General features: G+C 36.2%; 3 protein-coding genes across 3 annotated transcripts in view; all 3 read left to right on the top strand.

Moving 5' to 3' along the window:
- Positions 1-3,471: 3,471 nt before the first annotated feature.
- Positions 3,472-7,752, top strand: LOC110452660. Its single transcript, XM_021501308.1, has 2 exons — positions 3,472-3,568; positions 6,471-7,752. The coding sequence occupies exons 1-2, from the start codon at positions 3,545-3,547 to the stop codon at positions 7,629-7,631; spliced, it is 1,185 nt and encodes a 394-aa protein (XP_021356983.1). The 5' UTR covers positions 3,472-3,544; the 3' UTR covers positions 7,632-7,752.
- A 2,472-nt stretch (positions 7,753-10,224) lies between these two features.
- Positions 10,225-12,621, top strand: part of LOC110452651 — an 18,251-nt gene continuing 15,854 nt past the window's right edge. The window contains exon 1 of the mRNA XM_021501300.1: positions 10,225-11,978. The gene's annotated coding sequence lies outside the window, so the exon portion shown is untranslated. The remainder of the gene's footprint in view (positions 11,979-12,621) is intronic.
- Positions 11,989-12,621, top strand: part of LOC110452652 (putative uncharacterized protein DDB_G0290521) — a 6,615-nt gene continuing 5,982 nt past the window's right edge. Inside the window, exon 1 of the mRNA XM_021501301.1 lies at positions 11,989-12,615. Within this exon, the coding sequence (XP_021356976.1) occupies positions 12,174-12,615 (442 nt within the window). The 5' untranslated portion in view covers positions 11,989-12,173. The remainder of the gene's footprint in view (positions 12,616-12,621) is intronic.

The raw sequence follows: 12,621 nt of genomic DNA, 5'->3' as shown, positions 1-12,621 counted from the left end.
TGCTGTTTTGAACAATATACCTCATATTTTGTTAGAAATAACATTTTTATGTAGTGGTAACATATCTTTTAGAAAAATATAGTTTTGTTTCTATTGTATAAACAAAGTACCTCAAAAGGATTTAGTTTGAATAAAACTATGTTACGAAAAGTCTTTTAGTTGAATTATATAAACTATTCTTAGTGTTTGTTGTACTTCTTTGAATAAACTCTAATGTGTGCTATGTTAAAAATGTTTCCACATATTGACGTTATACAAACTGGTTCTAAAGAGTTAAATATTTTTATGGTCTAAACTTTTAAAAGCAAGAAAACTAAATTTTACATTATCAATTCAGATTAAAAAAACCTAATCCTAAACCTTCTTTTTGTCAATATTTAAAAAAAAAAAACAAAAAAACCCACCTACATTATGATAAGCTAAACTTGTTTTCATTGATGTTTAATAGAATGTTGTGTATATATTGTTGTTTAGAAAAGTTTTTTAATTGGGCATACTATGTAGAGCCTCATAGACATTGTTGTATCTACTAGTCCTAGCCGTTGGCTATGGTGATGATTGAACTCACACATTTGGAGATTTTATCTCTCACCTGATCTACATATGTCGCATTCAGCGGTCATCTGGATTTGTTAAAATATAAAACTAATGATAACAAGAGGCCCATGGGCCTAAACGGTCACCTGAGTCTACAGTATTTATTTTTGTTGTTGAAATATGTACCAATTTGAGTAAAAAATAGTATAATGTTAACTTAACTTTGTCAGGACCATGAGCTGATCATTCCTAGACCAATTTTAAGTGAGATCGGCCTATTAGAACTTAGTAGCAAAATAGCGGCCATGGCAGCCAAATTGTATTTCTGATTGACCCGAAAAATAACAACACTTTGTCAGGACCATGATTCGATCATTCCTACAAAGTTTCAGTTCAATCGGCCAAGTAGATCTTTACTTTAAGTTTGAAATAGTTTACCAAAATGGCAGCCGTGGTGGCCATATTGGATTTCTGATCGACCCGAAAAATAACAACACTTTGTCAGGACCATGAGTCAATCATTCCTACAAAGTTTCAGTTCAATCGGCCTAGCAGAACTTGACTTTAAGTTTGAAATATGTTTTCAAAATGGTGGCCGTGGCGGCCATATTGGATTTATGATTGACCTGAAAAATAACAACACTTTGTCAGGACCATGAGTCGATCATTCCTACAAACTTTAAGTTCAATCGGTCCAGCAGAACTTGACTTTAAGTTTGAAATAGGTTTTCAAAATGGCGGCCGTGGCGGCCATATTGGATTTCTGATCGACCCGAAAAATAACAACACTTTGTCAGGACCATGAGGCGATCATTCCTACCAACTTTCAGTTCAATCGGTCCAGCAGAACTTGACTTTAAGTTTGAAATAGGTTTTCAAAATGGCGGCCGTGGCGGCCATATTGGATTTCTGATCGACCCGAAAAATAACAACACTTTGTCAGGACCATGAGGCGATCATTCCTACCAACTTTCAGTTCAATCGGTCCAGCAGAACTTGACTTTAAGTTTGAAATAGGTTTTCAAAATGGCGGCCGTGGCGGCCATATTGGATTTCTGATCGACCCGAAAAATAACAACACTTTGTCAGGACCATGAGGCGATCATTCCTACCAACTTTCAGTTCAATCGGTCCAGCAGAACTTGACTTTAAGTTTGAAATAGGTTTTCAAAATGGCGGCCGTGGCGGCCATATTGGATTTCTGATCGACCCGAAAAATAACAACACTTTGTCAGGACCATGAGGCGATCATTCCTACCAACTTTCAGTTCAATCGGTCCAGCAGAACTTGACTTTAAGTTTGAAATAGGTTTTCAAAATGGCGGCCGTGGCGGCCATATTGGATTTCTGATCGACCCGAAAAATAACAACACTTTGTCAGGACCATGAGGCGATCATTCCTACCAACTTTCAGTTCAATCGGCCCAGCAGAACTTGACTTTAAGTTTGAAATGTAAAATGTTAACGGACGACGGACGACGGACGACGACGGACGAAAACGGATAGCAATAGGTCACTTGAGCTAAAGCTCAGGTGACCTAAAAAGCATGTTCGTTTACACACAGTTTAATGATTTAAATATACATACTGACGAAATGTTCACGTTTACAATATAATAAAGACAAGACAGACAATCAGTTAACATTTTAAAAACAGTGCATGGGTTAACGAATACATCCTCAAGCTGTTGTCTTAAAAGTCTCCACATAAATGAATAACAAATGAGAGTCGTTATGGTTTTATGAAGCGACTTTCTAACCGGTGCATAGATTGAATGATTTCATTAATCTTCTTTCTGCGTCGCATTTTTTTTAGTTCCCTACTTCTCCATTCTGAGCTAAACACATTTGAAATATAATCGTTTCTCGTGTCGTTTAGAATTTTCCATCGATTCACTTCCTCTATAAAATATCTTATAACACTATTTTCAAATGATTGTTGTACAAGTAAAAAGCATACACAAAATTAAATAAAGAGTCCATTTTCTCGATATAAGTTCTTTCATTCGCCATTTTAATGGTTGATTTAAGCGTACATATCAAACAAAGAGTCTCAGTCTGACAATGCCTATTTTCTTCACAAACTTGAGAATGTTCCCACTGAAATGTTGTTTCACATAGTCTTCAGAGCAGAAACAACCATCTTCCATTAAATGTTGTAACACGTGTGAAGGAATACGGGACTGAAAAGTAAATTGACGCCACAGTTTTTCAACTTCTAAATGGTTGACGGTTGACAGGGCTTCTTTGAAATATCTATCTTCTATGTCTTCACTATCAAGCATGACACAGGCATGTCCTTGCTGGTTAGCTTGACCCTCCCACACATCCTGCACATACAAACAATTTCGATATGACCTCTCTCACGCTCAATGCATAAGCTAGGCATAACAAGTTTTTCACAATCCTCTTTTAAGCGTTTTCCTCGATACGATTTTTCATGTAGGAATACCGTCTCTCCTCAAATATTTCCATTATAAATTAGCACGATACTGTGCACACATTAAACAGGTGACTTTATCGCTATATATGTCCTGAATAAAAAAAAAACCGTTACGGGTGAGTTCGGTTGAGGTCTGACGTATTTGTTGGGGTCAGTTTTGGAACGTTTGTAATCGATCCTCACATTTCATCATAGACTGATGTACTGGTCGTATGTGATATGAAGTATGACGGATACAATCTGTAGTAATATCTGACATGTCAATGTATAAAATAGCAAACATACGTGGAAATTCTCCAGCTGTATCGTACTCGTTTGCAGTCGTGATTATCCTTAGTGATACAGGTATAAATCTAAGTGTGTGCAGATTGCTGGTAGGGTAATTGGGATTGGGAATCACTCGGGCATTCAGCATATACGTATTATGTGTGAACTTCTATCGACCAATCGACGAGCCAGATGCAGTGAGTGACAACCGTTCGGTATGTGGGCGTGTTCTTATTGAACACGGCTTGTTGACGCCGTGACGATTTTCATTGTACGGTGTTCTAGGCACTAGGACAAAATGACTTCAGGAAGGAAAAATATTGTAAGTATTGTGTTTTACACTTTATCTTGTTCACAATATACCTACTGCTACTTAGAACGATATATGCTTTACATTTTAATTATGGTAGGGATGATATCAACTATTCCACTTGTAGTCTAGTCACCCTCCGCTAAATCAGCCCAAACCTGAAACTAATTGCTACTAAATTTGTTTTTTGATTTTTACTAATGGTAGTTTCAATGTATCAGTATTATAACAGGAAACAAGTCTCCTGGAATCAATCTTTGGTAAAATTTTATTTTGACCTTCTATAGGATCACGAAAATAAGGAAAATCACATATCTGACCACTTTTGAAGCGTAATATACAAGATTAACCGTATAGCAAGACCAATTGAAATATAATACAGATTTACCAAAATGTTACAGCAGAGGTATTGCATTGACAAATTATTGAACTACGAAAATGGCTTAAGAGCATTTTGAGCTTGACAATATTGGCTTTTGTTTTCTATCTAAATGCAGAAAATACTAATTACTTAATCTCAGTGACCACGCGAGTCTATATCTAGCTTTTTAAAACATCACATTTTATCTTATATCAATGCCCGAAAAATGGTACATACAAAAAAAATATCAGCCATCTAATTTGACCAATTGTGCCGATTTTGGTGTTAACTTATGTCCAAAATAAACAATTTACCTATTTCTGTAACATGTCATTTGAAAAAGGACAAGCAAATGCTTACAAGCATTTTATATCCATTTGTATGTGTGCAGATCTGATTGGAAATGGTAATTTTGGTAAGATAAGTGTACAAATGTGTCCAAGCTCTGATGGTGAAAACTTCATCTCATGCAATTTTGCCTCAACACTGAAAAGTCCATGATTCTGAACAACGAACATCTTTATTTTGTGCACAGGTTTTGTCCGATTTACAAATGATTTTGCCAGTAAAGCAATGATAAAACGGATGTTTTTGTGCGATAAATTTAAAGTTAAACATTCCATACAACTTCATCATTTTATTTAAAATTACGTATCTCCCATTCTGTTCTATTGTGTGAAAGAAAAAATGATCTGTTGAAAGAATAAGACACAAGTTTAACCTGACTTCCCCTTAATTAAGAGGACCATGTTATGGTGGTAATTCCTGCCAAAAGATTTAGCAATCGGATAAAACACAACAACAAAGATTTCACATTTCTGTTGTCCAAAATCATGGAAATTTTTAACGGTATAGTCAAATTTGCACGAAATTCATTATTTGGAGATATCTAAACCGAGATGGCATTTTTGCTAAGAATAACTTGCATAGAAAATGATTTAGAGTAATTTTCAGTCTTTTGCTGAAGATATTGTTAGAGTCTTGCATGCATAAATTGAAATATTGTTCAATTTGGACTTTAAAACAGCTCCCAGTCAGCCCTGCAGGCCAACTTTGAACATTCATAAATTCTAATATGTGAAAGAAAAACTACTCATTTATGAAACTTTAATACACAATCGGTTTTCAATGCATTTCTACAAAACCAGTATCGATATTGATGTTGATTAACGTAATAGTCTGTCTTAAAACTGCAACAAAAGCTAATATGTTCGACATTTGAATGCTTTTGTCAATATTCATGGTGTGATAGTTTTTTTCAATGTGATGGTCCTATTTATTTTTTGGCTAATCTGTATTGTACACTGATTGGTCTTTCAATACAGTTAATTCCTCCTATTCAGTGTTACACAAGAGGTTGATATTTACACTTCAATGTTGGTCCGGTAAGCAATTATTCTTATTTTCTTGATCCTATTTCGGGCGAAAAAAATCATTTTCCCAAATGTTGATTTTTGTGGAATTTTTTCTGTTACACAGTATAAACCAATTTGTATGAAAAACCAGAAATAAATTATGTTGTACTTAGTTTGAGGTTTATCATAGGTTGACTAGACTATTGCTTTTAGTTTAGTTTTATGCGCCCACCATCGTAAGATCTGTAAAATTGATCTCTCGTTCCCGTTTCTCCTATCTGTGTTATTAGCACATATTGCAATAACTTTTGCTCAAACCTTGACTAACATATATTATTTAATGTGTAACAAGGGGAACTTCTATTTGAAATTTGAAACCTGTGAAGTACCTTTGAAGTTCTTCTAAAAAAAAGCGATAACAAACTTTCCCTCCCAAATATCAAGATGGCTGTCTCTATTCCAATCAACCGAACAGCATATAATTAATTATATATACACAACCGACGGCTACTGAGAAACTTACATGTGAAAATTGAAAAGGGTCCATCTAGTACTTTCCGAGAAATTGCCCTAGTAAAATGTAACCCTCAAAATTTAAGATGGCGGCTTGTCGGCTATTTGAGTATACTGATCGGTCACGAAATTCAATATGCACAACTAATCACTGTTTGAAACATACACTTGAAATTTGAGAAAGGCCTCTCATGCCATGTCTGAGAAATAGAACTGTTTGTCCACTGGTCGTCGGCCATCTTGATCTTCTGGTCTATCTCAGAATACAGTATGCTTAAAAACGGACGATGTGGAATATGACTAAGGTCCCCCCTTTAGTACTTTCTTAAAAAAGCATTATCAAACATTAACACTCAAAATTCAAAAATACTACCTCTCGGCCATCTTGTATCATTATTCAATATGCACATCGACGGCCCATGAGCAAAACACATATAAATATGAAGAAGATTCATTTTATTATTGCTGAGGAATAGCGCTAACAAAATTCGTTTAAGGACGAGAGGAGGATGGGCTAAAGTGCATGTTTGAGGTACTTGTATTTAATTATTATGTCATTTGAATTGGTCAGTGCATGCCACAAAAATCCTCAGTCTCTTAACCGTTTCAAATCCTGCAACTTTTCTTGAATATGAATAAAATACCTCGTTGTTCTCTTCTATACAATGCATAATTCATGTTTCAGCGCCTTTGTCTGATGTTCTTATCATTAGTGCTTGCTGTCGTGGTGTCAATACTGGGATTCTATTCCAAAGTTATAACCAGGAAAGTTACTTTGTTCCATGACCTGCAGAATAAAAATTTAGCAGCTGATTCGAGTAATTGTCCATTGATAGCATTTCATCGTGAAAACAAGGTGCTGACGAATTATAGTGGACAGGGAACGAAATACATTGTTTACGACTGTTCCAAGGCCCGTAAGGGATATTGTGGCGGCTGGTCTGATAGAATGGCTGGTATTATGACCACCTTTATCATATCAATACTGACAAAACGGCATTTTCTTATCAACTTTGACACACCGTGTTTACTTCAAGATTATGTCACACCAGCCCACTTCGACTGGCAATATAACTCCTCTATCCTTTTAAATAGAACAAGTTCGTTCCAATATTTACCAGATAATAGTTTAAGAAATAAAGCAAATGACATGAGAGGCGATGACTTAAACAGTTACTTCAAGGACGACGTGGCTTTTCTCCGTATGAACAGGGATTATATAAACTACTTCAGGAATAGATCAAATATAGGAAATGAAATACCATGGCTAACAAGATATCACCAAGTCGATATTTACAAACATGTATTTAATTTTCTGTTTAAACCCTCACCTGTGACTATTCGCGAATTGAACAATCAGTATAAAACAAAGCGGAAGCGTAAGAAGATAGCATGTGCGCATGTACGTGTTGGGCTTAACCCAAACATGCCGCGAGACAGAAAGCGACCTGAATTACATCTACAACTGGACATTCTATGGAATTTTTTCGGCACATTAAACAAGGATGAGTATGACTTGTTTATTGCTTCTGACACAGACAGTGTAAAGGCTTCTGCTAAGGAACGTTTCCCTGAAAGAATGATTAACACTGCAGGAAATATAACACATATTGACCAACCAGGTATACATGATCCGCGCGAGGGATTTCTGAAGCAGCTGCTTGATTACTATATAATGGTCGACTGCGATATACTCATCATTTCAAGCAGTGGGTTTGGTATGTTAACCGCGTTCGTTCGAAACCAAGATTATGGATTGTACTGCTGGGGAGTTAAAGGTCTCTTACCGTGCTCTAGATACACGGTGAACGATATATTCCCCGGAGGGAAATTCACGCCAAAATAGTTAAGTTAAAAACCAATGTGAAATTCAAAAGAAACACTTTGTTTACACTTAATCCATTACAGCCGCCTGATTTTCTTTTAGAAATGTATCTATTTTGATATTAAAATTGTGCTTTAACAAGGTTTGATGATTTCTAGGCTATGCATGTACGTACAACGACAACAAAAACCTTTCATGTCCAAATCTTTAAGCAATAAACTGCATAGATGGTGCAGTCCTATCGGTATAGAAATACCATGTCTCACAGAAAAACAGAAAGGTGAACGTTACGAAAACAACTGGAACGACAGCAAAAGAAAAGAGACGTGACGCGCTCTTTCTTAAACAAAATTGAAAGATACTCAACGCTGTCATATCGAGGTTGCATGCATTCTACAGGGGTGTCAGCGTTTCAGTTGACACATTTTGTGTTTTCATTCCGTTCGATCTCACGATTCACTTTGCTCCTTTTCCTTACAAATGTACCTTTTCGTGTTGCTCATGTTTTTAATTATGTTTAGTGGACACATGGGAGATTGTTGAATGAAGTGGATGATGAGCTTATTGTAATAAAAGAAAAATACCAAAGAAAACCCTCAGCACCGTTCATGAATGATGAACTGCGCAAGGCTTTTAACTATAAAAGGAATCTTTTTCAAAAATACATCAATGAAAAATAGATAAAAACGAAATTATGTAACTAATTTAAAGAGGAAAACGTTTTTTTTTCTTTTCTTCAGAATTTGTAGTAATTTGAAGAGTTAGATTACTATTATCTAACTTTTCAAATTACTACAAATTCTAACAGATATGCCAATAAGCATACAAAAGGCTTTTAATAGTGGTGGGAATTAGTTCAAATTTTGTAATCGAAAGTTGGTTTGAAAAAAATCTTAAATGCATGTGATCCATATTATATATGAATAAGCATACAAACATTCTGACAACAACTTATCATAAAATCGAGCACATCTTTCCTATGACAATATATCGTGATACGTATCGCAATATATTCATTCTGTATTGCGATATATCGTGATACACTCTTGGTGTATTGTGACACCCCTAGTGTGTGTGTGTGTGTGTGTGTGTGTGTGTGTGTACATATGTATGTATGTATGTATGTATTATATATATATATATGTATGTATGTATGTATGTATGTATGTATGTATGTATGTATGTATGCTATGTTTATGTGTGCGTGTTTGTGTATATTGATTTGATATTACTATGTAAAATGTGTATGAATTTTTGTCTGAAAAAAATTACAATTGTTTTCCTCTTTAAATTAGTGACATAGTTTCGTTTTTATCTATTTTTCATTTATGAATTTTTGAAAAAGATTCCTTTTGTAGTTAATAGCCTTGCTCAGTTCATTATTCATGAACGGTGCTGAGGGTTTTCTTTGGTATTTTTCTTTTATTACAATAAGCTCATCATCCACTTCATTCAACAATCTCCCATGTGTCCACTAAACATAATTAAAAACATGAGCAACACGAAAAGGAACATTTGTAAGGAAATGGAGCAACGTGAGGTAGTAAACGTTAAGTCGGCTTACATTAATAAACCCCTGGATGTTTGTGACTGACACGCAGATGAACCTTAATTTTTATATAGTTACTAACTCATTGCCGGACCATTCAGTGCTTGTCACTATGAAATCTGAAATCTCTATAGTTGGTTAATTATCACTGACACGAACAGTGACGAACCATTGAATTAAGGTAGATGTCTAAATGCACGTGACAATCATAGGTTGTGAGGTGAAAGTAGTGAAACCTGACAATACCGACACTTGACTTTACTGAGTTTTGACTGTCTCTTGTAATCCTGGAATTATATTCGACAACTTTGTTTTGTTTAGGTAAAGGATATAAGCCGCAAACTGTCTATTATGTAAAATACTGGACAGTCTGAGTCTGAAGTATACTCCAGAATGTAATACCACATGGCTAAAGCATGTTATTAAACAAAGGATGCACGACCAGTATTTACAGAAATGGCGGAGTGATGTACACACTTCACCAATAGCTACAATGGCGGAGTGATGTACACACTTCACCAATAGCTACAATGGCAGGGTGATGTACACACTTCACCAATAGCTACAATGGCGGAGTGATGTACACACTTCACCAATAGCTACAATGGCAGAGTGATGTACACCCTTCACCAATAGCTACAATGGCGGAGGGATGTACACACTTCACCAATAGCTCCAATGGCGGAGTGATGTACACACTTCACTGTTGAAACCGGCAGATGGCATGATATAGAGTATAATGAAAGAAAATGTCCACACTGTAACAGTCAGCAAATTGGTGACGAATTCCATTACTTGCTTGAGTGTCCGTCACTATCTGGGTATCGAATTTTATATATAGATAAATATTTTTGGACGAGACCAAATGTAATTAAGTTTTATGAATTGATGAATACTACTAATATAAATAGACTGAGGAAACTTTGTACTTTTATCAGAATAATTAATAACAATATTTGACCTCCTCGATACAAATGTGCATTTATTATGAAACAGTACTGTGTACTACCGACTACGAACACTACAATTACTATATATTATATTGTAAATATGTTTCTCTATACATTCTATTGTGAAAGAGAATAAAATTGAATTGAATTGAATTGAGGCGCGTAAGACTGTCCAATATTTTACATAATAGACAGTTTGAGGCTTACATCTTACTTAAAACACACACCCTCTTTGTGTTAATATTGGACAGTTTCAATATCTGTTCAGTATGTGCAATCAACCACGAAGGCTATTGATACAATAAAGGACAGTGGATATGTGTGCAAGTGCATGCATTACAGGTGTGTGAAATATGCCCGAGTAGACTTTAGTCTCATTTGAATAATGTCGTCCAACAGTGAAGGTGCGTTCCCAACACAGTCCCGGTGCAGTACATTTTGAGCATCATCATTCAGTATTGAAATGGACTAAATTCAAATAATGTGATTGATTTATTGAAGAAAGATATTACAGTATATTTCTGGGATTATATCTGTGAGAGAATGAAATGAAAGAATTAAACCACACAATTAAAGTGAGAAAATTCAAGATTTCAACACCACCTCCAAAATATTTTCATCAAAGATATATCACAGCTATATATCTGGGATTATACACGAATATCTCAAGGGATGATAAGAAAGAAATTTTGTGCACACACATTGTGGGAAAAACGCAAGATTTCAACTGCCCTCAACTCCAAAGTGTTATTGCCAAAATTACGAATTCAAAGGAAATTACAATCAATGCTGGAAATGTGTCTCTCAGTAAAGTGTTTGGATATGTATGCAATTATATGGATGTTTCATGTAAAACGAGTGTTCCGTGATTCAAACCATCTTTCAAGGAAAAAATATAGTGCATGGGAAATATGACTGTCGGAATATAAATACCGGATATACTTTAAGAATGTTGATATTTAAATTCTGTGTTACATTTAATAAATATTTATTTTCACATTTATTCTATTACTATGTTTTCCATTGTACAGCATAATTATTTGCTCATTCAAAAACTTACCTTTTGCCGTCCAATAAGTTACCTGTAGCCGTCCAATAAGTTACCTGGAGCTGTCCAATAAGTGGATTCTTTTGTGTACTTATTGGACAGCTACAGCTAGGTAACTTAATTCTGTTGGATATATAGAGTACGCAAATAACAATGGATGACATCACAGCTGTGTTTTAAGGTCGTTTATTGGTCCACATGCTCGTAGAGATGTACGACTGTGCATGGCAATGGTAGTACCATCTTATTTATTTGATGAATCTAATAAAGTTTATATTATTAACGGAGCTATAAAAATTGGGTACTTAGATAAATTCAGACCAAACGTTACTGATGCTATAAAAGAAATGATGGACATGAGACGACACAGGAGGCCTTTGCGAGATTGTGTTACCACGAGAAGCTGTGAGAACGATCCAAGAATTCGGCAGATAAAGCCAGTCGTCTTTTTATGAAGATGTAATGTAAGGCAGATTTATCTTTAAAGTCAATCCCCCGTGACCCCTGAACCTTCCAAATGTGTACATTGCGGTATAGCTAACTGTGTGCCCCTCGCACACACGTACACACATGTGCGCGAACGGGAGATATCACCCTAGAGACGCAGCATGCACTGGGAACAGGCCCGACAGCAGAACGGCGCAGTTCAGGGTAGGGTTACAAAGTACGTTTCCACTCCCGTCACCCTCCCATGGGTAGTATACACAACGATCCCGGCCCTCAGTGGTAGTTCTCCGCCCGGCCCCCACACTGGCTGAAACACATAACTTCGACAAGTTTATATATGATCTGGAGGAGTTCAGACCTAACACCCAACAATGGTAAGTGGCTATTTTATATGTTAATTGTAAGTTATGGTCAGTGGTTTTGTGTGTCGGTATCTATCGGTACTAACATGCAAGGTATCCTCATTGTTCGTTCCCTTCATCTAGTTTACATCAAAAGGTGATAAAATCTGTAGTTCCTGATGACGTCACATCACTACCTTTCAGCCTCTGTATCTCGTCCGTCGCCTCATGGATCTTATGCGATTAAATTATACGCGTGTGTGCTTTATACAAAGTATAAATTGTAGCGATGAAGTTTTTTCTTTTCTTTTAAATGTGGTCTTATCTGCTATACCCTCCACACTAGATACACACACGGACATGCGTCCGGCTAACCCTTCATATACACACACGGACATCCGTCTAGCTAACCTTTCAGATACACACACGGACATCCGTACAGCTAACCCTTCAGATACACACACGGACATCCGTACAGCTAACCCTTCAGATACACCCACGGACACCCGTACAGCTAACCCTTCAGATACACACACGGACATCCGTACAGCTAACCCTTCATATACACACACGGACACCCGTACAGCTAACCCTTCAGATACACCCACGGACATCCGTACAGCTAACCCTTCAGATACACACACGGACATCCGTACAGCTAACCCTTCAGATACAC

This window comes from Mizuhopecten yessoensis, unplaced genomic scaffold (genome assembly GCF_002113885.1).
Source record: "Mizuhopecten yessoensis strain PY_sf001 unplaced genomic scaffold, ASM211388v2 scaffold6779, whole genome shotgun sequence".
Taxonomy (NCBI): Eukaryota; Metazoa; Mollusca; class Bivalvia; order Pectinida; family Pectinidae; genus Mizuhopecten; species Mizuhopecten yessoensis.
The sequence above is the reverse complement of the archived record's forward strand: the minus strand, read 5'-3'. Positions and strand labels throughout refer to the sequence as shown.

Excerpts from the sequence above, each read along its gene's own strand:
- LOC110452660 (XM_021501308.1), top strand. The coding sequence starts at position 3,545 with ATGACTTCAGGAAGGAAAAATATT. Across the intron at positions 3,569-6,470 it reads CTTCAGGAAGGAAAAATATT|CGCCTTTGTCTGATGTTCTT; the intron begins GTAAGTATTGTG and ends TTCATGTTTCAG.